This window comes from Anomaloglossus baeobatrachus, chromosome 1, assembly GCF_048569485.1.
Source record: "Anomaloglossus baeobatrachus isolate aAnoBae1 chromosome 1, aAnoBae1.hap1, whole genome shotgun sequence".
Lineage (NCBI taxonomy): Eukaryota > Metazoa > Chordata > Amphibia > Anura > Aromobatidae > Anomaloglossus > Anomaloglossus baeobatrachus.
In genome coordinates, this window is record NC_134353.1 from 403394309 (window position 1) to 403417577 (window position 23269).

General features: G+C 48.9%; 1 protein-coding gene across 2 annotated transcripts in view; it reads right to left on the reverse strand.

Moving 5' to 3' along the window:
- Positions 1-23269, reverse strand: part of DOT1L (DOT1 like histone lysine methyltransferase) — a 214262-nt gene that overhangs the window by 58511 nt on the left and 132482 nt on the right. For both annotated transcript variants that reach the window (XM_075352589.1, XM_075352590.1), the window contains exons 15-18: positions 20722-20835; positions 17457-17548; positions 16834-16935; positions 2491-2628 (exon numbers count right to left, since the gene is read on the reverse strand). In XM_075352589.1, coding sequence (XP_075208704.1) covers positions 2491-2628; positions 16834-16935; positions 17457-17548; positions 20722-20835 — 446 coding nt within the window. The remainder of the gene's footprint in view (positions 1-2490; positions 2629-16833; positions 16936-17456; positions 17549-20721; positions 20836-23269) is intronic.

Genomic DNA, 23269 nt, shown 5'->3' on the forward strand with positions numbered 1-23269 from the left:
CTTCTCGCTGAGACCCTGAGCAGTGTGATGACGTGGAGGGTCTTTCCCAGCGAGCTCGCTTAGGCTGCCTGGGACTGTCATCTGAGTCAGAGACTTCAGCCTGTGATGCTTGAGACCCCCTTGAAGTACGGATTAGTTCCAACTGAGGGGGACCGGAGAGCATAGACACAGCAGTGTCCATGGTCTGAGTAACTGGCCTGGACTGCAAGGTCTCCAGGATTTTTGACATAGTCACAGACATTTTATCAGCAAAAACTGCAAAGTCTGTCCCCGTCACCGGGGCAGGGTTCACAGGCGTCTCTGCCTGGGCTACCACCACATTAGGCTCTGGCTGACGAAGTGCCACTGGGACTGAACATTGCACACAATGTGAGTCTTTGGAGCCTGCCGGTAGATCAGCCCCACATGCAGCACAAACAGTGTACACAGCCTGTGCCTTGGCACCCTTGCGTTTTGCGGATGACATGTTGCTGCCTCCTCAGAGCAGTACAGGGTGTCCAGCCAAGAAGCGACCTTACAGTGCAACTATATATATATATGGTACTAAGAAAAAAGTACACTAATATAACACTGAGGCACAAGTGGGGCCAGCACTAAAGTGCAGCTTACCGCCCGCTTAGGAGCGGGTGTGTGGTCGCCGAAATCCCTTTAGTCTGGGTCTCCCAGAGCCTGCTGCCTCTCCCCAGCCAGACCGCATGTGTAATGGCTGCCGGCGTCCTTGTGGAGAGGGGGGGCGGGCCCTGGGCGTATACAGACGAAGAGCGGGAAGCCTGCTTCCCACTGTGCCTAGTGAGAGGGCTGGAGCATGTAAATAAAGCTCCAGCCCTCGGCGCTGCCAATTGAGCAGCGTCTCTCCCCTACCCTGATTGACAGGGTGGGGGCGGGAACGAAGCGGCGCTAGGCCGCAGAAGCCGGGGGCTAAAGTTAGAAGCGCCGCCGCCGTAAAAGCGCGGTCGGCGCAAAGTCCCCGGCGCACCACAAGTCGCAGCTGCGCCGCCGCTCCAGTAGCGGTCGGCGCAGTAGTTCCCAACATGTAACGTCACTCAGCAAAGCTGCAGTGACCTAACCCCAGCGCACAGCGCTACTGTCCCCGGCGCACTATAACGCTCAGCAAGCCTTGAGAGTGTCCGTGCCTGCCGGGGACACAGAGTACCTGAAAGTTGCAGGGCCATGTCCCTGAACGGCACTCCCGCTCCAAATCCAGCAGGTTCTCTGGGTCTGTGGATGGAGCCCGGCCTCAGGGCTTGGAGGCCGGTAGGATCCCACTTCCACAGAGCCCTCCAGGGGATGTGGAAGGAAAACAGCATGTGGGCTCCAGCCTCTGTACCAGCAATAGGTACCTCAACCTTACAAGCACCACCGCGGGTGAGAAGGGAGCATGCTGGGGGCCCCATATGGGCCCTCTTTTCTTCCATCCGATATAGTCAGCAGCTACTGCTGACTACAAACAGTGGAGCTATGCGTGGATGTCTGACCTCCTTCGCACAAAGCAGAAAACTGGTGAGCCAGTGATCCCACTGGGGGTGTATAGCCAGAAGGGGAGGGGCCTTACACTTTTTAGTGTAATTGCTTTGTGTGGCCTCCGGAGGCAGTGCTATACACCCAATCGTCTGGGTCTCCCAATAGAGCGCTGAAGAAAATACGGTATATACATACATATATATATACATACATACATACCTACACATATATACATACATACACACATTTACCTTTAAATACAATTTTACCTTTAAACTACCACTCAGATTTTTCTTTTTAATTTCCCCACCTGCGTGCTATCACTAATGTATTTTGCCTGCATGTAGTAGAGTAATTACTGTTTGTCGTTGTCTTCTGTGCTTGGTGCCGCTCCAGACTTTTTCCTGTTTTGATTTACTGTATCGCCCCAGTGCTTGCTGGATGGACCAGAAATCGCTTCTCAATATGAGTCTATGAGAGCCAGAACAAAGCTCCCATAACCTTATATTGTGACTTCCAGTCAGTCTTGAGCTGCTGTCACAAGATGATGGGACGAGACTGGAGTGGCACCAGTAGGAGCAGAATATGACGGGTGGTAATTATTTTGCTGGGGGCAGGGAACAGATATTAGTGTAAAAAAAAAACAAAAGAAACAAATACATGCCAGAGTAGTGCTTTAACTTGACCTGGGAGGCATTCCATTTTTCATGACCCCAGACAGTACAACTAAACAAAGCAGCATTTTCACACACTGATTTGTGCAGCTAGCAGAACATCTGTGGGTCCCACTGCTTGCAATATCACAGGACAACTAGTGTGCTATTGTCAGTAAAGATTGCAGGGTTTTTCCATCTAAACCATGTAACAATACAACAGTCCTAGAAAGGAGAGCAGGGAAGTCAGCCGTAAGACATCTCCCATATACAGATTATATTTTTTTTATCCTCACTGCTTAAGCTACAAAGTGTTGTCACAAATGCGGCAGCATGATGTGGAGTCTCTCTTAAATACACGATTTCCTCATCTTACCAGCAGTAGACTCCGGTTCCTCAGTTCACCATTTTCCTGCTCCAGTTGCCGGCTTTGTTCTTTCAGTTGAAGATTGTGAGCAAAAATCTCCTTCTGGGCCTGGATTAGGTCACTGAATGTCAGGGCCTTGACTCCCAACTATAGAGGTCAATAAAGAGAAATCTTCACAACAAAACTATAATACAAATCCTAACTTTCTCCATCACAATTACACAAGCCAACAGGTATTGTAGCTTTGTTTTTCTTGGTTCATATTACAGAAATAAGTGTTAAAGAGCTTATCGATTACTTTTACATTGATGGCCTATTCTTATCTCCCCCAAGAAGAAGCCCTGTGCGAAACACGAGTCGGGGTACCTGCAGATCCATAGTGTTCTCCCTTATCTTCTTGGACCTTCCTTTACTTACCATGTATGATGATTTTCTTCTACATCTTTTGTCTATTTGATCGATCCTTTTCACCTATATACACTAAGAGCATTTTATGCAATATTCTTATTGTTCTAATAGTGATCCTTTGGTAACTTTTTTCTGTAATTATATTTTTTTTTTGCTTGATCTCCCTCATCGTATAAACATTTGTGCATACAGCTCTGGCAAAAATTAAGAGACTACTGCACATTTTTTAATAATCAGCTTCTCTACATGTCTGACAGTCATTCAATTCCAGTGTCAGTTGAATTCTAACCAGAGAACAGACCAGCAGAGGGCGAAAGAGACTCTACTGACCGGAATGACTCATCTTATTCGCAGGTCACTCAGCAACCACAGGATGACATCAAGTGACCTACAAAAGGAATGGTAAATGGCAGCTGGGATGAAGAGCAAAGCAAGAACAGTTCGTAATAGGCTCCTAGAGGAAGGGCTCAAGTCATGTAAAGCTAGAATAAAGCCTTTCAACAATGAGAAGCAAAGGAGAGCCAGGCTGAACCTTTGCCAAAGACCATAAGGATTGGACCATACAGGACTGGATTAAGGTAATCTTCTCTGAGGAGTCTAGTTTTCAGCTTTGCCAAACACCTGGTTGTCTAATAATTAGACGGAGACCTGGAGAGGGGTACAAATCACTATGAAATTTGGTAGAGGATGGGTGATTATCTTGGGATGCTTCTGCAAGGCTGGAATTGGGCAGATTAAACTTTGCGAAGGACGTATGAATCAAGCCACATACCAGGTTATCCAGGAAAAAACGTTGCTTCCTTCTGCTCAGGCAATGTTCCCCAACTCTGAGGACTGGTTTTTCCAGCAGAACAATGCACCATACCACACAGCTAGGTCAATCAATGTGTGGATGAAGGACCACCACATCACAATCCTGTCATGGCCAGCCCAATCTCCAGACCTGAACCCTATTGAAAACCTCTGGAATGTAATCAAGAGGAAGATGGATAGTCACAAGCCATCAAACAAAGAACTGCTTACATTTTTGCACCAGGAGTGGCATAAGATCCCCCAAAAGCAATGTGAAAGACTGGTGGAAAGCATGCCAAGACGCATGAAAGCGGTGATTAAAAATCATGGTTATTCCACAAAATATTGATTTCTGAACTCTTCCTGAGGTAAAACATTATTAGTATGGTTGTTTCTAAATGATTATGAACTTGTTTTCTTTGCATTATTTCAGGTCTGAAAGCAATGCATTTTTTGTGTTATTTTGACCATTTCTCATTTTCTGAAACGTAGATAAAAAATGTATTGCTTGGAAATTCGGAGACATGTTGTCAGGAGTTTATAGAATAAAAGATCAATTTACATTTTACTCACAAATATACCTATAAAGAGAAAAATCAGAAAAAATGAAAATTTTGCAGTGGTCTCTTAACTTTTGCCAGAGCTGTATATAAGTTTTTCCACTTTTTATATGCATTATCTATATGGCATGCTACTCTATTGCCATCTTGTGTACTTTTATGAGTATAGCACAGCATTAATTGAAACTAGTTCTTTTCATTGTGTATTTTTTGTGAGGGTCCTTTAGCATAAATTTCACATTTTTTTTCTTGTCACTTTTTGTGCATATATTACTTTTTTTTCTGTGTGTATATGTACAATGCTTGGATCTGGTTTGAAGGACCTCATTGTGTTTTTTAATGAATGTCAATAAAAAAGGGAATTTTGTTTACTTACCGTAAATTCCTTTTCTTCTAGCTCCTATTGGGAGACCCAGACAATTGGGTGTATAGCTTCTGCCTCTGGAGGCCACACAAAGTATTACACTTTTAAAAAAGTGTAACCCCTCCCCTCTGCCTATACACCCTCCCGTGGATCACGGGCTCCTCAGTTTGGTGCAAAAGCAGGAAGGAGAAAACTTATAAATTGGTCTAGGGTAAATTCAATCCGAAGGATGTTCGGAGAACTGAAGACCATGAACCCAAAGAACAAATCAACATTAACAACATGTGTACACAAAAGAACAACCAGCCCAAAGGGCACAGGGGCGGGTGCTGGGTCTCCCGATAGGAGCTAGAAGAAAAGGAATTTACGGTAAGTAACCAAAATTCCCTTTTTCTTTGTCGCTCCATTGGGAGACCCAGACAATTGGGACGTCCAAGAGCAGTCCCTGGGTGGGTAAAGCAATACCTCAATAAAAAGAGCCGAAAACGGCCCCCTCTTACAGGTGGGCAACCGCCGCCTGGAGGACTCGCCTACCTAGACTGGCGTCTGCCGAAGCATAGGTATGCACTTGATAGTGCTTCGTGAAAGTGTGCAGACTAGACCACGTAGCTGCCTGACACACCTGCTGAGCTGTCGCCCGGTGCCGCAATGCCCAGGACGCACCTACGGCTCTGGTAGAATGGGCTTTCAACCCTGAAGGGAGCGGAAGCCCAGAAGTACGGTAAGCCTCGAGAATCGGTTCCTTGATCCACCGAGCCAAAGTTGACTTGGAGGCCTGAGATCCCTTACGCTGGCCAGCGACAAGGACAAAAAGCGCGTCTGAACGGCGCAGGGGCGCCGTGCGAGACACGTAGACCCGGAGTGCTCTCACTAGATCCAAAGAGTGCAAATCCTTTTCCCACTGGTGAATTGGATTAGGGCAAAAGGAAGGCAAGGAGATATCCTGATTTAGATGAAAAGGGGATACCACCTTAGGGAGAAATTCCGGGACAGGACGCAGAACCACCTTATCCTGGTGGAAAACCAGGAAGGGAGCTTTGCATGACTGCGCTGCAAGCTCAGACACTCTGCGAAGTGATGTGACTGCCACCAGGAAGGCCACCTTCTGAGAAAGACAGGAGAGAGAGACATCCCGCAGCGGCTCAAAAGGCAGCCTTTGAAGAGCAGTCAGGACCTTGTTAAGATCCCAAGGTTCCAACGGACGTTTGTAAGGTGGAACCATGTGGCAAACCCCCTGCAGGAACGTGCGGACCTGCGGAAGCCTGGCTAGACGCGTTTGAAAAAACACGGAGAGCGCCGACACTTGGCCCTTGAGAGAGCCGAGGGACAAACCCTTGTCCATTCCAGATTGTAGGAATGAAAGAAATGTGGGTAATGCAAACGGCCATGGAGGAAAACCGTTATCAGAGCACCAGGATAAGAAGATTTGCCAAGTCCTGTGATAGATCTTGGCGGACGTTGGTTTCCTGGCTTGTCTCATGGTGGCAATGACATCCTGAGATAACCCTGAAGACGCTAGGAGCCAGGACTCAATGGCCACGCAGTCAGGTTGAGGGCCACAGAATTCAGATGGAAAAACGGGCCTTGTGACAGCAAGTCTGGGCGGTCTGGAAGTGCCCACGGTTGACCCACCGTGAGATGCCACAGATCCGGATACCACGACCGCCTCGGCCAGTCTGGATCGACGAGAATGGCGCGACGGCATTCGGACCGGATCTCGCGTAGTACCCTGGGCAGCATCGCCAGAGGGGGAAACACGTATGGCAGTCGAAACTGCGACCAATCCTGGACCAAAGCGTCCGCTGCCAGAGCTCTGTGATCCTGAGACCGTGCCATGAAGGCCGGGACCTTGATGTTGTGTCGTGACTCCATGAGATCGACGTCCAGCGTTCCCCAGCGGCGACAGATCTCCCGAAACACGTCTGGGTGAAGAGACCATTCCCCCGCGTCCATGCCCTGACGACTGAGAAAATCTGCTTCCCAGTTTTCTACGCCCGGGATGTGAACTGCGGAGATGGTGGAGGCTGTGGCTTCCACCCACTGCCGAATCCGCCGGACTTCCTGGAAGGCTTGACAACTGCGAGTGCCGCCTTGGTGGTTGATGTAGGCGACGGCAGTGGCGTTGTCCGACTGGATTCGGATCTGCCTGCCCTCCAGCCACCGATGGAAAGCCAATAGGGCTAGATATACTGCCCTTATCTCCAGGATATTGATCTGAAGGGACGATTCTATTGGAGTCCAGGTTCCTTGAGCCCTGTGGTGGAGAAAAACCGCTCCCCAACCTGACAGGCTCGCGTCCGTGGTGACCACGGCCCAGGTTGGGGGTAGGAAGGATTTTCCCCGGGCCAGAGATGTGGGTAGGAGCCACCACTGAAGTGATGTTTTGGTTGCGAGGGAAAGAGATGTTCTTGTCGAGGGAAGCAGCACTCTTGTCCCATTTGCGAAGAATGTCCCATTGGAGTGGCCGTAGATGGAATTGCGCGAACGGCACTGCCTCCATAGCTGCAACCATCTTCCCCAGGAAGTGCATGAGGCGCCTTAAGGGGTGTGACTGACTCCGAAGAAGTGACTGCACCCCCGCCTGCAGAGAAAGCTGTTTGTCCCGCGGTAGCATGACTAACGCTGGCTGGGTATGAAATTCCATCCCGAGGTAAGTCAGTGATTGGGTCGGCGTCAACTTGGATTTCGGGAAATTGATGATCCACCCGAACTGCTGGAGAGTCGCCAGAGTGACGGTAAGACTTTGTTGACACGCCACCAGAGAAGGGGCCCTGACTAGGAGATCGTCCAAGTAAGGGATCACCGAGTGGCCCTGAGAGTGCAGGACCGCCACGACGGATGCCATGACTTTGGTGAAAACCCGTGGGGCTGTCGCCAGGCTGAAAGGCAATGCCACGAACTGGAAGTGTTCGTCCCCGATGGCAAAACGCAGGAAACGTTGATGTTCGGGTGCGATCGGCACATGGAGATAAGCATCTTTGATGTCGATCGATGCTAGGACGTCTCCTTGTGACATCGAGGCGATGACAGAGCGGAGAGATTCCATCCGAAACCGTCTGGTTCTCACATGTCTGTTGAGCAGCTTGAGGTCCAGAGCGGGACGGAATGACCCGTCCTTTTTTGGCACCACGAACAAGTTGGAGTAAAAGCCGCGACCACGTTCCTGAAGGGGAACGGGAATCACAACTCCCTCTATCTTTAGAGCGTCCACTGCCTGAAAAAGTGCGTCGGCCTGTGCGGGGGGTGGGGAGGTTCGGAAGAAACGAGCCGCAGGACGAGAGTTGAACTCTATCCTGTAACCATGAGACAGAATGTCTCTCACCCATCGGTCTTGAACGTGTGGCCACCAGGCGTCGCCAAAGCGGGAGAGCCTGCCACCGACCGAGGATGTGGTTAGATGAGGCCGAGAGTCCTGTGGAGGCCATCTTGGAGGCAGTGCCTCCCGCGGCCTTTTGGGGGCGTGACTTGGACCGCCACGCATAGGAGTTCCTCTGGCCTTTCTCCGGCCGGTTGGACGACGAGGATTGGGTCTTGGCGGAGGGACGAAAGGACCGAAACCTCGATTGGATTTTTCTCTGCTGAGGTCTCTGAGGTTTGGACTGGGGTAAGGAGGAGTCCTTTCCCGAGGATTCCTTAATAATCTCATCCAACCGTTCGCCAAACAAACGTTCGCCAGAAAAAGGCAAACCAGTTAAGAACCTTTTGGAAGCAGAGTCTGCTTTCCATTCGCGCAGCCACATGGCCCTGCGGACTGCCACGGAGTTAGCGGATGCCACAGCCGTACGGCTAGCGGAGTCCAGGACGGCGTTCATGGCGTAGGACGAAAATGCTGATGCCTGAGAGGTCAAGGAAGAAACCTGCGGAGCAGAATTCCGCGTGACGGCATTAATCTCAGTCAGACATGCCGAGATTGCTTGGAGAGCCCACACGGCCGCAAAGGCCGGGGCGAAAGACACGCCCGTGGCCTCATAAATAGATTTCACCAAGAGCTCTGTCAGTGGCATCCTTCAGGGATGCGCCATCGGCAACAGACACAACGGACCTAGCAGCCAATCTAGAGACTGGAGGATCCACCTTGGGAGAGTGTGCCCAGCCCTTAACGACTTCAGGTGAAAAGGGGTAACGCGTGTCAGTGTCCCGTTTAGCAAAGCGCTTGTCTGGGACCGCTCTGGGCTTCTGGACAGCGTCCCTGAAGTTAAAGTGATCAAAAAACGTATTGCGCGTACGTTTGGGGAATCGAAAAAGAGAATTTTGTTACTTACCGTAAATTCTTTTTCTTATAGTTCCGTCATGGGAGACCCAGACCATGGGTGTATAGCTACTGCCTCCGGAGGACACACAAAGTACTACACTCAAAACGTGTAGCTCCTCCCTCCTAGCATATACACCCCCTGCTAGCCAGTCCTAGCCAGTTTAGTGCAAAAGCTGAAGGAGGACATCCACCCACAAGAAGAGAGAGTAAAACCCGGAAGAACCGTAACCTCTGTCTACAACAACAACAGCCGGTGAAGACACACGGAACAAGAAACCTGCCAACAGGCAATAGGGAGGGTGCTGGGTCTCCCATGACGGAACTATAAGAAAAAGAATTTACGGTAAGTAACAAAATTCTCTTTTTCTTTAACGTTCCTATGGGAGACCCAGACCATGGGACGTTCTAAAGCAGTCCATGGGTGGGAATAAACAGACAAACTGAGAAGCAGGCGAAACCTAACTTCACAAATGGGCGACAGACGCCTGAAAGATGCGTCTGCCCAAGCCCGCGTCTGCCAAAGCATGAGCATGCCTTGGGTAGTGCTTCGAAAAAGTATGCAGACTAATCCGAGTGGCAGTCTGACAGACCTGCTGAGCCGTAGCCTGGTGCCTGAAAGCCCAAAAGGCACCGACAGCTCTGATCAAGTGTGCCCTGATCCCCGGCGGGGAAGGCACTTGAGTACACTTGTAGGCATCGGAAATGGCCGACCTAAGCCAACAAACCAGGGTCGGCTTAGATGCTGAGGCCGCTACGCTGACTAGTGGTCAGCACCAGAGAGAGATGCACCGCCTAATAACGGCGGTGCGAGACACATAGATCCGGAGCGCCCGCACCAGATCCAGGATATGCAACGCTTTTTCAAAGCGATGAACAGGAGCCGGACAAAAGGAAGGCAGGAAAAATGCCCCGGATAAGGTGGAAGCAGCAACCACCTTAGGGAGAAAGTCCGGAGTCGGACGGAGACCACCTTGTCTTGATGAAAAAAAACAAAAAAGGGGGGTGACTCCAAAGAGAGTGCAGCCAAAACTCTCTGGCGGGAAATTATGGCCACTAGAAAGACTACTTTCTGTGAAAGATGAAACAAAGAAACCTCCCTAAGAGGCTCAAAGGGGGGTTTCCGGAAACCGTGAGGACCGGATTAAGGTCCCAGGGCTCCATAGGCCGCCGGTAAGGCGGAATGAAGTGAGATGCGCCCTTGAAGGAGCGCACCGGAGCCAGCCGGACGATACGCCGCTGGCACACACTGACAGAGCCGAGACCTGTCCCTTAATGAGGGATAGTCCTAGCTGTAGACCGGACTGTGGAAGGGACAGGAGGGTCGACAAGGCCAAAAAGGTCAAAGGACACTTTGGAGCTCGAGTCATAGTGGAGATGACTTCAGGAGGGATACCAGAAGTCGTCAAGATCCAGGACTCAAGAGCCACGCCGTCAATCTGAGAGTCCAGAATTCTGGCGGAAAAAACGGACCTTTTGAGAGAAGGTCTGGACGGTCCGGAAGATGCCATGGCAACACAACGGACAGATGGAGCAGGTCAGGGTACCAAGCCTGCCTGGGTCAGTCTGGAGTATGAGAATGACCCGACGGCCCTCTTTACTGATCTTGCGCAGGACTCTGGACAAGAGCTAGAGGGTGAAACACGTAAGAGACGAAGCTGGGACCAAACATGAACCAGTGCGTCTGACGCAAAACCTGAGGATCGTGGACCACGGTTGGACAGCTGAAATAGTCTGCCTCGCAGTTTTCACGTCTAGGATGTGGGCTGCGGATACGGTGGACTAGGAGTCCCTCGTCCACTGAAGAATGCGTTGAGCCGCCAACATTGCCAGGCGGCTGAGTGTCCCGCCCTGGAAGTTGATGTAGGAAGACGCTGTCACGTTGTCCGACTGGACTCGAATGTGCCTAGCCGCCAACAGATGGTGAAAGGCTTAGAGAGCTAGAAATACAGCTCTGATTTCCAGCACATTGATCCAGAGGGCTGATTCGGACAGAGTCCAAGCGCCCTGCGCTCCACGGTGGAGATATACTGCTCCCAAGGCGGATAGACTAGCATCCTGGTGAGGATCACCCGGGACGGGGCCAGGAAGGAGCGTCCCTGAGACAGAGTGGCCGAAGCCACCACTGAAACGAGCCCCTGGTCAGTGGCGAAGCCACCACCCCGTGGAAGGAGGAAGTTCGCTTGTACAGCGGAAAATATCCAGTCTCAGAGGACGCAGGAGAAACTGGGCAAGGAATCGCTTCCATTGACGCCACCATCTGACCAGCACCTGTATTCGGTGCCTGATAGAACGACGTCGACCGCCAGCGGAGGGACTACTGTTCGACTAAGGGCAGCTTCACAAGTGCCGACAGAGTCTCGAATTGCGTCCCTGGGAACCTCTGGTTCGAAGTCAGAGTGGACTTGGACAGAATGACAAGCCACCCGAATTGGTTAGAGTGGCGAGAGTGAGCGAAGCACTCTGATAAGAGTCTGCACTGGATGAAGCCCCGACAAGAAGACCGTCCAGGGCAAAAGATCACTGCCAATCCCTAGAGGTGCAGGACCCTAATCACAGCTGCCCCAATGAGAATACTCGAGGGGCCGTGGCTAACCCCAAGGGAAGAGCCACGAATTGGACCACTCCGATTGCAAAACGTAGCCAACGCTGGTGTGAAACTGCGATTGACACCTGCAGATAGGCATCTCTGATGCCGATGGCTGCTAGGGAATCTCCTTGGGTTATTGATTGATCCGGTGAAAAACACACGGAACAAGACCGAGACTCCATGTGAAAACGCCACACATGACCATGCTTGAAAAGCTAAAGATCCAGGTCGGAAGGCACCGCCCTCTTCGGGGACTAGGATTAGATTTAAGCAGAAATCTCAGAACCGTTCCCAGTCGGGAACCGGTACAATTACTCCATTGGCCCGCAAGAATGCCACGGCCGGTGAGAAGGCGGCGGCCTTGGAGCCGGGGGAGTTAACAGAAAAAATATGTTTGGCGGGTGGATAGGATTCCATCCTGTAGCCATGGGAGATATAATCCCGCACCCACTGAACGGAGACGTGTTAAAACCATACGTCGCCAAGTGGGAGAGCCTGCCACCGACCAACGTTGTTGGCGTGGCTAGATAGCTCGGAGGAAGCTGACTCAGTGGCAGCATCTCCTGCGGTCTTCTGAAGACGCAGCTTCGAGCGCCATTTGGGTCTATGAACCTTGGCCGAGCTCGTGGACGAGGCCGAGGGCTTAGAGAACGATCAGATGGAGGAACGAAACAACCGAAACCTCTACTGATTCCTGCCCTGGACAGGTTCCCTGGTTTAGGTTTGTGGCATGGAAGAACTCTTCCCGCCAAGAGCTTCCTTAATTTCATCCAGTTGGTTCCGAAGAGACTGGTCCCAACAACAGGGAGCCCAGCAAGGAACTTCTATAGAAGCATCTGCCTTCCATTACCGAAGCCACAGGAGCCTGCGGATAGCGAGGAAAGTAGCCGAGGCCACCGCAGTGCGGTGTCCAGCATGGCAGACATGGCATAGGATGAAAAGACTGAAGTCTGGAAGTTCAGGCAACCATATCGGGCATAGAGTCCCTGTGAGGGAATGCATCTCCTCAAGAGAAGCAGAGAAGGCTACAAAAAAAAAACCGCACTGCTGTAAAGCTGAGGAGAACGAAGCTCCTGCCGCCCCCATACAGATTTGGCCAGAAGGACAACCTGGCGGACCGCAAAACCTTAAGTGAGGAGCCATCAGCCACTGACATAACGGTCCGGGCTGAGCCACCTGTGGTGAATGAGCCCACTTCTTGACCACCACTGGTGGAAAGGGAAAAAACAGTCCTCAGAATCACGCTTCATGGGAAGCGACTGTCAGAACGGACCCTGGGCTTGATCACAGTGGCCTGAAAAACTGGAGTGGTTAAGGAACACACATTGTGTTCTCCTAGGCAAGGTAACTCCGGCGGATTGAGGTCCAGTACAAAATTAATGTACCGTGGGATCCTTATAGAGGTGCCGTCAGCCACTGATACAACTATCCGGGCTGAAAGTCTAGACACCGGAGGGACCACCCTTGGCGAATGAGCTCACTCCTTGACCACCTCTGATGGGAGGGGGAAACAGTCATCAGAACCCCGCTTTGGGGTCTGACAGGACAGGCTGTGGGCTTGGACACAGTGGGCTGAGACCTGGAGTGGTTAAGGAACACACTCCTTGTCCTGTTTAAGGTATACTGATGCCCTTCTGCCAGCGGGGAATACTCCCCTGATACAGGCGGATGGAGGTCCAGTACAAGTATAATGGACGCAATACAATCATTAGCATCTGCGTCACCTACGGACAGATCAGTGGTACATGAAGCAGCGTCCGAGCCCCTGGTAGAGACATCCTCCTCGTCCAGAGAGTCAGCTCGTAATCAGAGCTGCGGGACGGGGAGGACAGGGGACCCTGCGTCTCCATGTCAGGAGGACGGGGTCTGAGACCAGAAGGAGAGTCCTCTGTGAGCTTTGCTGAGCGAGCTGTAGCAGAAAACGCCCTGAGAAGGGGGCTGCATGCTCAGCAGATTCCGGGACAGCCGACCCCTGGAAATAGCGGATTCTAGCCAAACTAGGGGTCAGCCACCGAAGCCGGAGCAGCTGGAGGGACCACCTATGAGCCTCCAGGCTGAGGGGCCACTGAGTTTATGAGCTCGGTACAGCCGTAGGAGACTACTTGCTCTGATGTGAGACATGCTGCAGAGGTGGGGGCTCTGCTCCTAGAATGGCCCCCAGCATATATAAACAGATAAAATAAGCAGCTGCACAAACCGGAGGTTGTGGCTGCCAGATCGTTTAAACATTTCTGTGCCCTCCAGTCCCTCAGCCCAGGCCCCCACTTGTCACAATGTGGAATCTCTGTGCCTATGCAGGCACAGAGAACGCTGAGAAAATGGCGACCGGAGCGAGGAGAGGGGGCGGGGCCTACTCTGAGAGCGGCAAATGAGGTAGCCAGGGGAGGGAATCCTTCCTCAGTGAGGAGTGTCCCTTCCCTGTGCTGCACAGCCGCTGGGCGGAGCCACACTGTCCCTCTGCATGACTGACATGCAGAGGCAGTGGAAACCGAAACTAGGCCTCAGGCGAAGCCGGGGCCTAGATTTAAACCTGCGGCCGGCGTGCAGGCACCATCGGCGCGGTTCTCCAGTGAAAACTGGAGAACCGGCCGGAAATGTTAACACAAACATAAAACACACTCTCCCTAATAAATAAAGTATAAAGGACCCCTGGAAAGACCACTTTCTGTGGTAATAACGTCTCATATACTTAGCTTGTGAGACGCAGGTTGCCAGGTCCCTGGGGGGTGATCGCTCCGTCCAGCAGGATCCTGAAAAAGGGCTGCGGATGGAGACCGGTCTCCTGCAAAGCAGTGAGAACCGTGTTGGCTCCCACTTCAAGCCAGAGCCCCAGGGGATGGTGAAGGAGCGCGGCATGAGAAGGCTCCAGCCTTGGAAAATCAACCTTAACAGCACCGCCGACACAGTGGGGTGAGAAGGGACATGCCGGGAGTCCAGCTGGACCCGCTTTTCTTCCAAATCTTTGATCCAAAAGGAAAAATTCAAAATCAGAGAATGCATGTGTGTGTGACCTCCTGAAACACAAAGCATTGAACTGGCTAGGACTGGCTAGCAGGGGGTGTATATGCTAGGAGGGAGGAGCTACACGTTTTGAGTGTGTCCTCCGGAGGCAGTAGCTATACACCCATGGTCTGGGTCTCCCATAGGAACGTTAAAGAAATTGGTGTTTCTCCTGCTGAGAAGCCGGCTCCTCTGCAGGAGGAGGTGGGGGTGAGAGATCCAGCACCTGGTTGATGGACGAGATAAGATCATTTACCAAGGCGTCCCCCTCACGGGCATCAAGGTTAAGGGTGAAGTCAGGGTCAGAGCCCTGAGTTCCCACGTCCGCCTCGTCTTCCTGAGAGTCATCAAGCTGGGATCCAGAGCAGCGTGAGGAGGCCGGGGAAGAGTCCCAGCGAGGCCACTTAGCCGGCCTGGGGCTGCGATCCGGGCAGGAGTCCTCTGCCTGGGACCTAGAGGCTATCCTGGGAGCGCGCTGCGGCGCGGACCGAGAGGGGCCTGGAGGAGACAAACTAACAGGGGCCGGGGCCTGTGAAGGGCCAGGTCTGGACTGCAAAGCCTCAAGGAGCTTAGATGACCATTTGTCCATAGACTGTGCAATGGATTGAGAAAGTGACTGGGAGAGTGTCGCAGCAAAAGAGGCCAACGACGGTGACTCTGTCCCTGCAGACTGCTCAGGGGGAGCCGGGGGATCTACATGAGCCGAGGGGCCCACAAGTGCCCGAGGCTCCGGCTGAGCAAGCGTGGCAGGAGTCGAGCATTGATCACAGTGGGGGTAGGTGGATCCCGCAGGCAACATAGCCCCACAAGAGGTACAGGCCGCGAAAAAAGTCTGTGCCTTAGTAGCTTTGCTCCTTGTGGACGACATGCTGTTGTCTCCTAGGAGAGTGACCACTGAGGGTATATGGGAAAAGGGTATACAGCCTTTCCGAACAGAGATATATATTATATATATATATATATATATATATATATATATATATATATATATATATATATATATATATATATATATATATATATATATATATATATATATATATATATATATATATATATATATATATATCTCGGCACCCTAGGGGGACCAACACCGGGTGACCGGTGTGGCTTACCAACCGCTAACGAGCGGAGTGTGTCCTCCAGATTCCCTGTCGTGGGTCCCCCAGAGCTGCAGAGCTTTGCCGCTGAGTAGCATCCACCGGCAGAATGCTAAAAATGGCCGCCGGAGCTCTCAGGGGGGGTGTGGAGCCGAGGGCGGCGCCAGCAAAGAGCGGGAATCTGGAGTCCCCAAGTGGTCAATGAGGGTGGGGGGAGACATGCAAAGATGCTACAGCCCTCAGAGCCGACGTCACGTCGGTAATCCCGCCCTAACCCCTGACAGGCAGGCCCGGGGGCAGGATTTTGCTCGACTAGGCCGCGGCGAAGCTGGGAACTAAATTTAAGGCCGTGCCCGACAAGCAGGCACGGTCGGCGCGGAAGTCCGCCGAAAAAAACTGCGGACGGAACTACCGCGGCTTCCGGGGAGAAGGAGCGACCTCCCTCCCTGTACAGTCCACACATGGGGACACAGAGTACCTTTAAGTTGCAGGGCCCGGTCCCTGGGGGTGAAGAAGCTCCGGACCGGCAGGTTCCACCAGGGGCTGCGGATGGAGCACGGTCCCAGCACGTGGATGACCGCTTAGGATCCCACTTCTCCCAGAGCCGCATAAGGGATGGTGAAGGAGACGGCATGTGGCTCCAGCCTCTGTACCCGCAATGGGTACCTCAACCTTAACAACACCGCCGACATAGTGGGGTGAGAAGGGAACATGCCGGGGACCCCATCGGGGTCCTCTTTTCTTTCATCCGTCAAAACTATGTATGAGAATGCATGAGTGGATGTGTGCCTCCTTCCACACAAAGCATAAAACTGAGGAGCCCGTGATCCACGGGAGGGTGTATAGGCAGAGGGGAGGGGTTACACTTTTTTAAAAGTGTAATACTTTGTGTGGCCTCCAGAGGCAGAAGCTATACACCCAATTGTCTGGGTCTCCCAATGGAGCGACAAAGAAATTTTGTTTTATTTACTATATTAACCTTCAGTTCAATACTCCTTTGTTGTAGAGTTTCGACTGAAGTGGTTAACCTGTTGAAAGCTGACAGCAACATGTATACGTGCCAGATGATTGGTCTCTGTGTAACTCACTAAGGTGTTCAGGAGCAGGTATTGAAGCTAATGTGTTTTCAGATGTTGCAGTGAAACGGTAGCTGCACCCGCTATAAATTATACAGACTCAACTCCTGAGCCATCATTGCAACACACATATATGGTACACTGGGAAAACTACTGGACATCATGTGCAGGTTACCATGCCACAATTCATAAATTAAGAGAAAGGGACTGTACCTCATCTAGCTTTTGTTGAAACAGTTTCTTGATCTCCTCCTTTTGCGCTTGGCAGTGGGTGAGAAGCTGTTGAGCAGCACCATGTAGACTGGAATTTTTTTCCTAAGAACAATATAAAGCCATATGTAAATTGACAAGCTGGACACATCCCAGAAGTCAGATATTTATTGAGATGGTAGAACCTAAAATGTAGTTCTTTGTATCGGTCAGTGAATTAAAGCACCAGCCCAGTGGGGTTTTATTTGTCACAGCTGGAGTGAGGCTTTTAACCTAGGTGCCCAGCCCTCAGTAATATACTCCCCTTCCGAGACGCCAGCTTGTGAGGTTACATCAAACTATCAATGAAAGTCTCTGAGAGCAAGAAAGGGGATCTCATAGACTTGTATTGAGTTGTGAATTCCAGCTTGCTCCATGACATGATGGAACAATTGGCAAGTCACAAATTGGAGAACAACGACCAGAGCAGGATGAACAACAGATAAAGACGCCGGAGGATAAGTATAAGGCTAGGTGCAGGGGACTTAGACTAGAAGCACCACTTCAGACGTCAAATAAAAAAAAACTAAAGTGGTGCTTTAGAAGGGTGATTGCTAGAATCATGTTCAGTGAAATAAAACACTCACCTTCTCTTTTTCTAACAGCTGCTGAAGTCCAGCTTTGTATTGAGGAGTCTTCATGTAAGACATAAGCTGCAAGTACTGTACCCTAAAGGAATCTGTGAAAGGGAATGTGTTAATAAGATGTAAAGTAAAGGCCCTAAGCCCCACAGGTAATTAGCATTTATAACGGTCATGTTTTATGAAGTTATTTTCGGGCTTTGCAAGGGGAGTCAGGGCACAAGGTGCACCTTCATAGAATGCAGCCCAGGAGCTGCAGAAGGGGACACCTTTGGTTTCATAGTGAAAAAACTGGTGACAGGTTCCCTTTAAGCTACCATTGAAAACAAAAGTTTTTGGGAAAAAAAAAAAATAACCTTGTGTTGGGAGAAGATATCCCAGTGTCACTTCAAATTGTGAACTGACAAAAAAGTATAAAAAAATGCAAGGCTGCAAACCTTAAAGACGTCGACAGACTAGCATCAAAGTGTGATGCGTGGACATCTTTTAAGCTCATTTTCGGATTACAGGAAGATTGAACCAACCTGAAATCCACCCCCGAATGGAAAGAGGAAAAGATACACAAAAGACAGAAGGCAAACCCAGCCACACATGAGGCATGGTACAAAAGAAGAGAAGAGGAAAAATGTGCAATAGAATGAGAGCAGGAAAAAACAAGTAAGTATATAGGCAAAAAGTACAGATCTAGATTTTTTATTATATATAAATAATAAAAAAAAGAAAATAAAAGAAAAAAGTAAAATGAAAATAATATACAGTCATGTGTAAAAGTTTGGGCACCCCTATTAACGTTAACCTTTTTTCTTTATAACAATTTGGGTTTTTGCAACAGCTATTTCAGTTTCATATATCTAATAACTGATGGACTGAGTAATAATTCTGGATTGAAATGAGGTTTATTGTACTAACAGAAAATGTGCAATCCACATTTAAACAAAATTTCACCGGTGCATAAGTATGGGCACCTCAACATAAAAGTGACATAAAATATTTGGTAGATCCTCCTTTTGCAAAAATAACAGCCTCTAGTCGCTTCCTGTAGCTTTTAATGAGTTCCTGGATGAAGGTATTTTTGACCATTCCTGTTTACAAAACAATTCCAGTTCAGTTAAGTTTGATGGTCGCCGAGCATGGACAGCACACTTCAAATCATCCCACAGATGTTCAATGATATTCAGGTCTGGGGACTGGGATGGCCATTCCAGAACATTGTAATTGTTCCTCTGCATGAATGCCTGAGTAGATTTGGAGCGGTGTTTTGGATTATTGTCTTGCTGAAATATCCATCCCCTGCGTAACATCAACTTCGTCACTGATTCTTGCACATTATTGTCAAGAATCTGCTGATACCGAGTTGAATCCATGCAACCCTCAACTTTAACAAGATTCCCGATGCTGGCATTTGCCACACAGCCCCAAAGCATGATGGAACCTCCACCAAATTTTACTGTGGGTAGCAAGTGCTTTTCTTGGAATGCCGTGTTTTTTTGCCTCCATGCATAACGCCTTTTTGCATGACCAAACAACTCAATCTTTGTTTCATCAGTCCACAGGACCTTCGTCCAAAATGTAACTGGCTTGTCCAAATGTGCTTTTGCATACCTCAGGTGACTGTTTGTGGCATTCTTGCAGAAACGGCTTATTTCGCATCACTCTCCCATACAGCTTCTCCTTGTGCAAAGTGCACTCTATTGTTGACCGATGCACAGTGACACCATCTGCAACAAGATGATGCTGCAGGTCTTTGGAGGTGGTCTGTGGATGGTCCTTGACTGTTCTCACCATTTTTCTTCGCTGCCTTTCTGATATTTTTCTTGGCCTGCCACTTCTGGGCTTTACAAGAACTGTACCCGTGTTCTTCCATTTCCTTACTATGTTCCTCACAGTGGAAACTGACAGTTTAAATCTCTGAGACACCTTTTTGTATCCTTCCCCTGAACAACTATGTTGAATAATCTTTGTTTTCAGATCATTTGAGAGTTGTTTTGAGGAGCCCATGATGCCACTCTTCATAGGAGATTCAAATAGGAGAACAACTTGCAAGTGGCCACCTTAAATACCTTTTCTCATGATTGGATACACCTGCCTATGAAGTTCAAAGCTCATTGAGGTTACAAAACCAATTTAGTGCTTCAGTAAGTCAGTAAAAAGTAGTTAGGAGTGTTCAAATCAAGAAATTCATAAGGGTGCCCATACTTTTGCACCTGTCAAATTTCGTTTAAATGCAGATTGCACATTTTCTGTTAGTACAATAAACCTCATTTCAATTCAGAAATATTACGGAGTCCATTTATTAGATAGATGAAACTGAAATAGCTGTTGCAAAAACCCAAATTGTTATAAAGAAAAAAATTAACATTAATAGGGGTGCCCAAACTTTTACATATAACTGTAGATAAGATGAACCTGGAAGATAGTGTGCATCAATAATGAATGCAATACAAGCAGGACATACAAACAGGACAACATGTAGTTTAACAAAAGACAAAGCGAAGAAGAGGAAGAGGCAGACATATAGGCAGCTCCATGTTAGAGAGCCTATACTCCGGCCTGGGAAAAGGAGGCTAACCACGAACACCTGAGAGGCTCCACTGCAGAAAACAGCTGCTAAACGGGGAGGTGAAAGCTGCTAGAGAAAGGCAGAGTGTCAGACATTAAAATAGGTCAGACATTGTGCATATCTCTCATGATTAATTAAACTGCTTAGAATACAAATAGTAGTCACTCTGCAAAATTCCCTGTAAAGAGGCGCAAGCAGGAGCGATGCTGGGCTGTCTAGAGCGGTGAAACTCCGCCGACAGCCCAGTCACTCAGGAAGACTGGGTCCCGCCTCAGTGATATCGGGTCAGAGCAGCACAATATTGTCCTGCCTCCAGTGACCCCTCTCCACCACTGCCCCGGTAAGCTATATTCGGATTTTAGGATGCACCCCTCATTTTCCTCCCAAATTTTTGGGAGGAAAAGTGAGTCTTATAATACGAAAAATACGGTATATTTAATAAAAATTGTGATATATTAAAAGAAAAAAAAAAAGCATGGGTCATATTCTGATGATAGCTTTCCTCTGTAAAAGCAAAAACAGTCACAAACGGCTATCCTCTTGCCTCAATGGTGAGGTCCTTTTTTCATCTAATACCTGAATTTATTGACACATGAAGTGCTATGTTGGAACCAACCAGATCAATGACCAACCCACTACTGCCAAGGATTCTCCAATGCCTGCGTGTTAAGTACATCATTTCCTTCACACCACCCCATATAGGATGCTTACCAAGCAGCTTCTGCAGTGTTGGAGGTGTAGGTGACGACAGCAGCTGGTTGGAAGGTTGACGCTGCACTTTGGGAGGTAGCTGAAAGTAGGGACTCTGAGGTGACTTGTAGGTGTCTGAATGCAGTAGAGAAAATACAATATACATTACTTCAATTATCAACAAAAAATGAAGGCAAAGACCGCAACAAAAATGCAGCAATTCTGTGGTTTCAATGCACAACTATAAAAAATGTCAGACTTTAGTGATGCTGGGTAATCTTACAACGTGCACAGACAGTGTGCACTCTCTTGCTGTCTCGTTACTTCTGATCAAGGCCGGCAAGTGAGTGCACGGTCACTGTGTATATTACAGTGACAAGATCTACTGAGCATCCATCAGAATTGAGAACAGACACATGCTCAGTACAGCAGGGATTAGCATCCACCAGAATTGACACCAGACGCATGCTCAGTACAGAAGGGATTAGCATCCACCAGAATTGAGAACAGACATGCTCAGTACAGCAGGGATTAGCATCCACCAGAATTGAGAACAGACACATGCTCAGTACAGCAGGGATTAGCATCCACCAGAATTGAGAACAGACATGCTCAGTACAGCAGGGATTAGCATCCACCAGAATTGAGAACAGACGCATGCTCAGTACAGCAGGGATTAGCATCCACCAGAATTGACAATAGACGCATGCTCAGTACAGCAGGGATTAGCATCCAACAGAATTGACAACAGACGCATGCTCAGTACAGCAGGGATTAGCATCCATCAGAATTGACAACAGACGCATGCTCAGTACAGCAGGGATTAGCATCCACCAGAATTGACAACAGACGCATGCTCAGTACAGCAGGGATTAGCATCCACCAGAATTGACAACAGACGCATGCTCAGTACAGCAGGGATTAGCATCCACCAAAATTGAGAACAGACACATGCTCAGTACAGCAGGGATTAGCATCCACCAGAATTGACAACAGACGCACGCTCAGTACAGAAGGGATTAGCATCCACCAGAATTGACAACAGACGCATGCTCAGTACAGAAGGGATTAGCATCCACCAGAATTGACAACAGACGCATGCTCAGTACAGAAGGGATTAGCATCCACCAGAATTGACAACAGACGCATGCTCAGTACAGCAGGGATTAGCATCCATCAGAATTGACAACAGACGCATGCTCAGTACAGCAGGGATTAGTATCCATCAGAATTGACAACAGACGCATGCTCAGTACAGCAGGGATTAGCATCCATCAGAACTGACAACAGACGCATGCTCAGTAGAGCAGGGACTAGCCAAGCCCCTGAAACGAATATCAGCGATGACACTTCAAAGAAGGGGCAGAAACCGCAGTGTTAAATAACTATTGGTCAGCAACATACATGACAATCGCCAGTCATGTAAGAGCCTGATTAGAGAAGCACCATTGTGCATAAAGTGATCATTAAACCAGATTGTTATTCTATATGCTCATAGGAAACTCTTTTCCTCAGCAGCATAGGTTTGTAGCCAAGAACAATGATTTTTAAGAAAGCATAAAAATAATTTTTATCAGCTGAATGAGTTTTACTTGTTCATTGGCCGATCAGTAAACGAGGATTCCTAGGAAATCTTGTCCCCAAAAACTGGCCAGGGGAAATTAACCTTTAGATACGCACCACATTTCATCCTGTTCACACAAACAAGTGTTTCTCCCACAATTCTGCTAGCGATTGGATCCTCATATTGCTTCAAAGTTGAGCAAAACTATCAAAATGCTACAAAGACCTAACCTCAGTGCTCTTATGTGACGGTGAGATTTACATTTCTAATGTCCTTGGCAGTGAAAGGAGCATGGAAACTAAAATATATAGGGCTGAGCTACAGGTGAAAGACTTGGGCATACTAATAGATCCTAGATTAAACATGAGTCAACAGTGTGATGAAGCAACAAAAAGGTCAAACATGACTCTGGGTTGTATTAAGAGTAGCATGGAGTGTAGATCACGTGAAGTAATTATCCCGCTCCACTCTTCCCAGACTTTAATTGTGGTGCACTAGACCAAGTGCTCCATATGAAGGACATAGATAAACTAGAGAAGAGTTACCAAGATGGTGAGTGGTCTACAAAGCATGACTTATGAGGAATCTGTTAAAGAACTTGGGACTGTTTATCTTACAAAAAAGCAGGCAGAAAGGGGACTTAACAGCGGTCTATAAATATCTGAGGGGCTGTCAGTGTGGAGAGATCCATCCTAATCTCATGTGAAAAGGAAACGAGACATGGAGATAGAAACATTTGTCTGGGATGATTTAGGGTCCTACATTGAGTAAAGGGTTGTACTTTGACACAGGAAATCCATTCTATGACTATACAGTAGCTGCAATGAGCAGGGCATGTTCTTTACTCCCCTGCATTTTGCGGCCTGCTTATGATTGGTCAATCTCTTGCAGGAGAAGAAATATACACACCAGAGACAAATCTCTGGGAACACCTAGAGAACTAGAACATGTACTATAGTCTAAACTTTACAAGCCAATATCTAGAGACAGTAGACGTGACTTTAA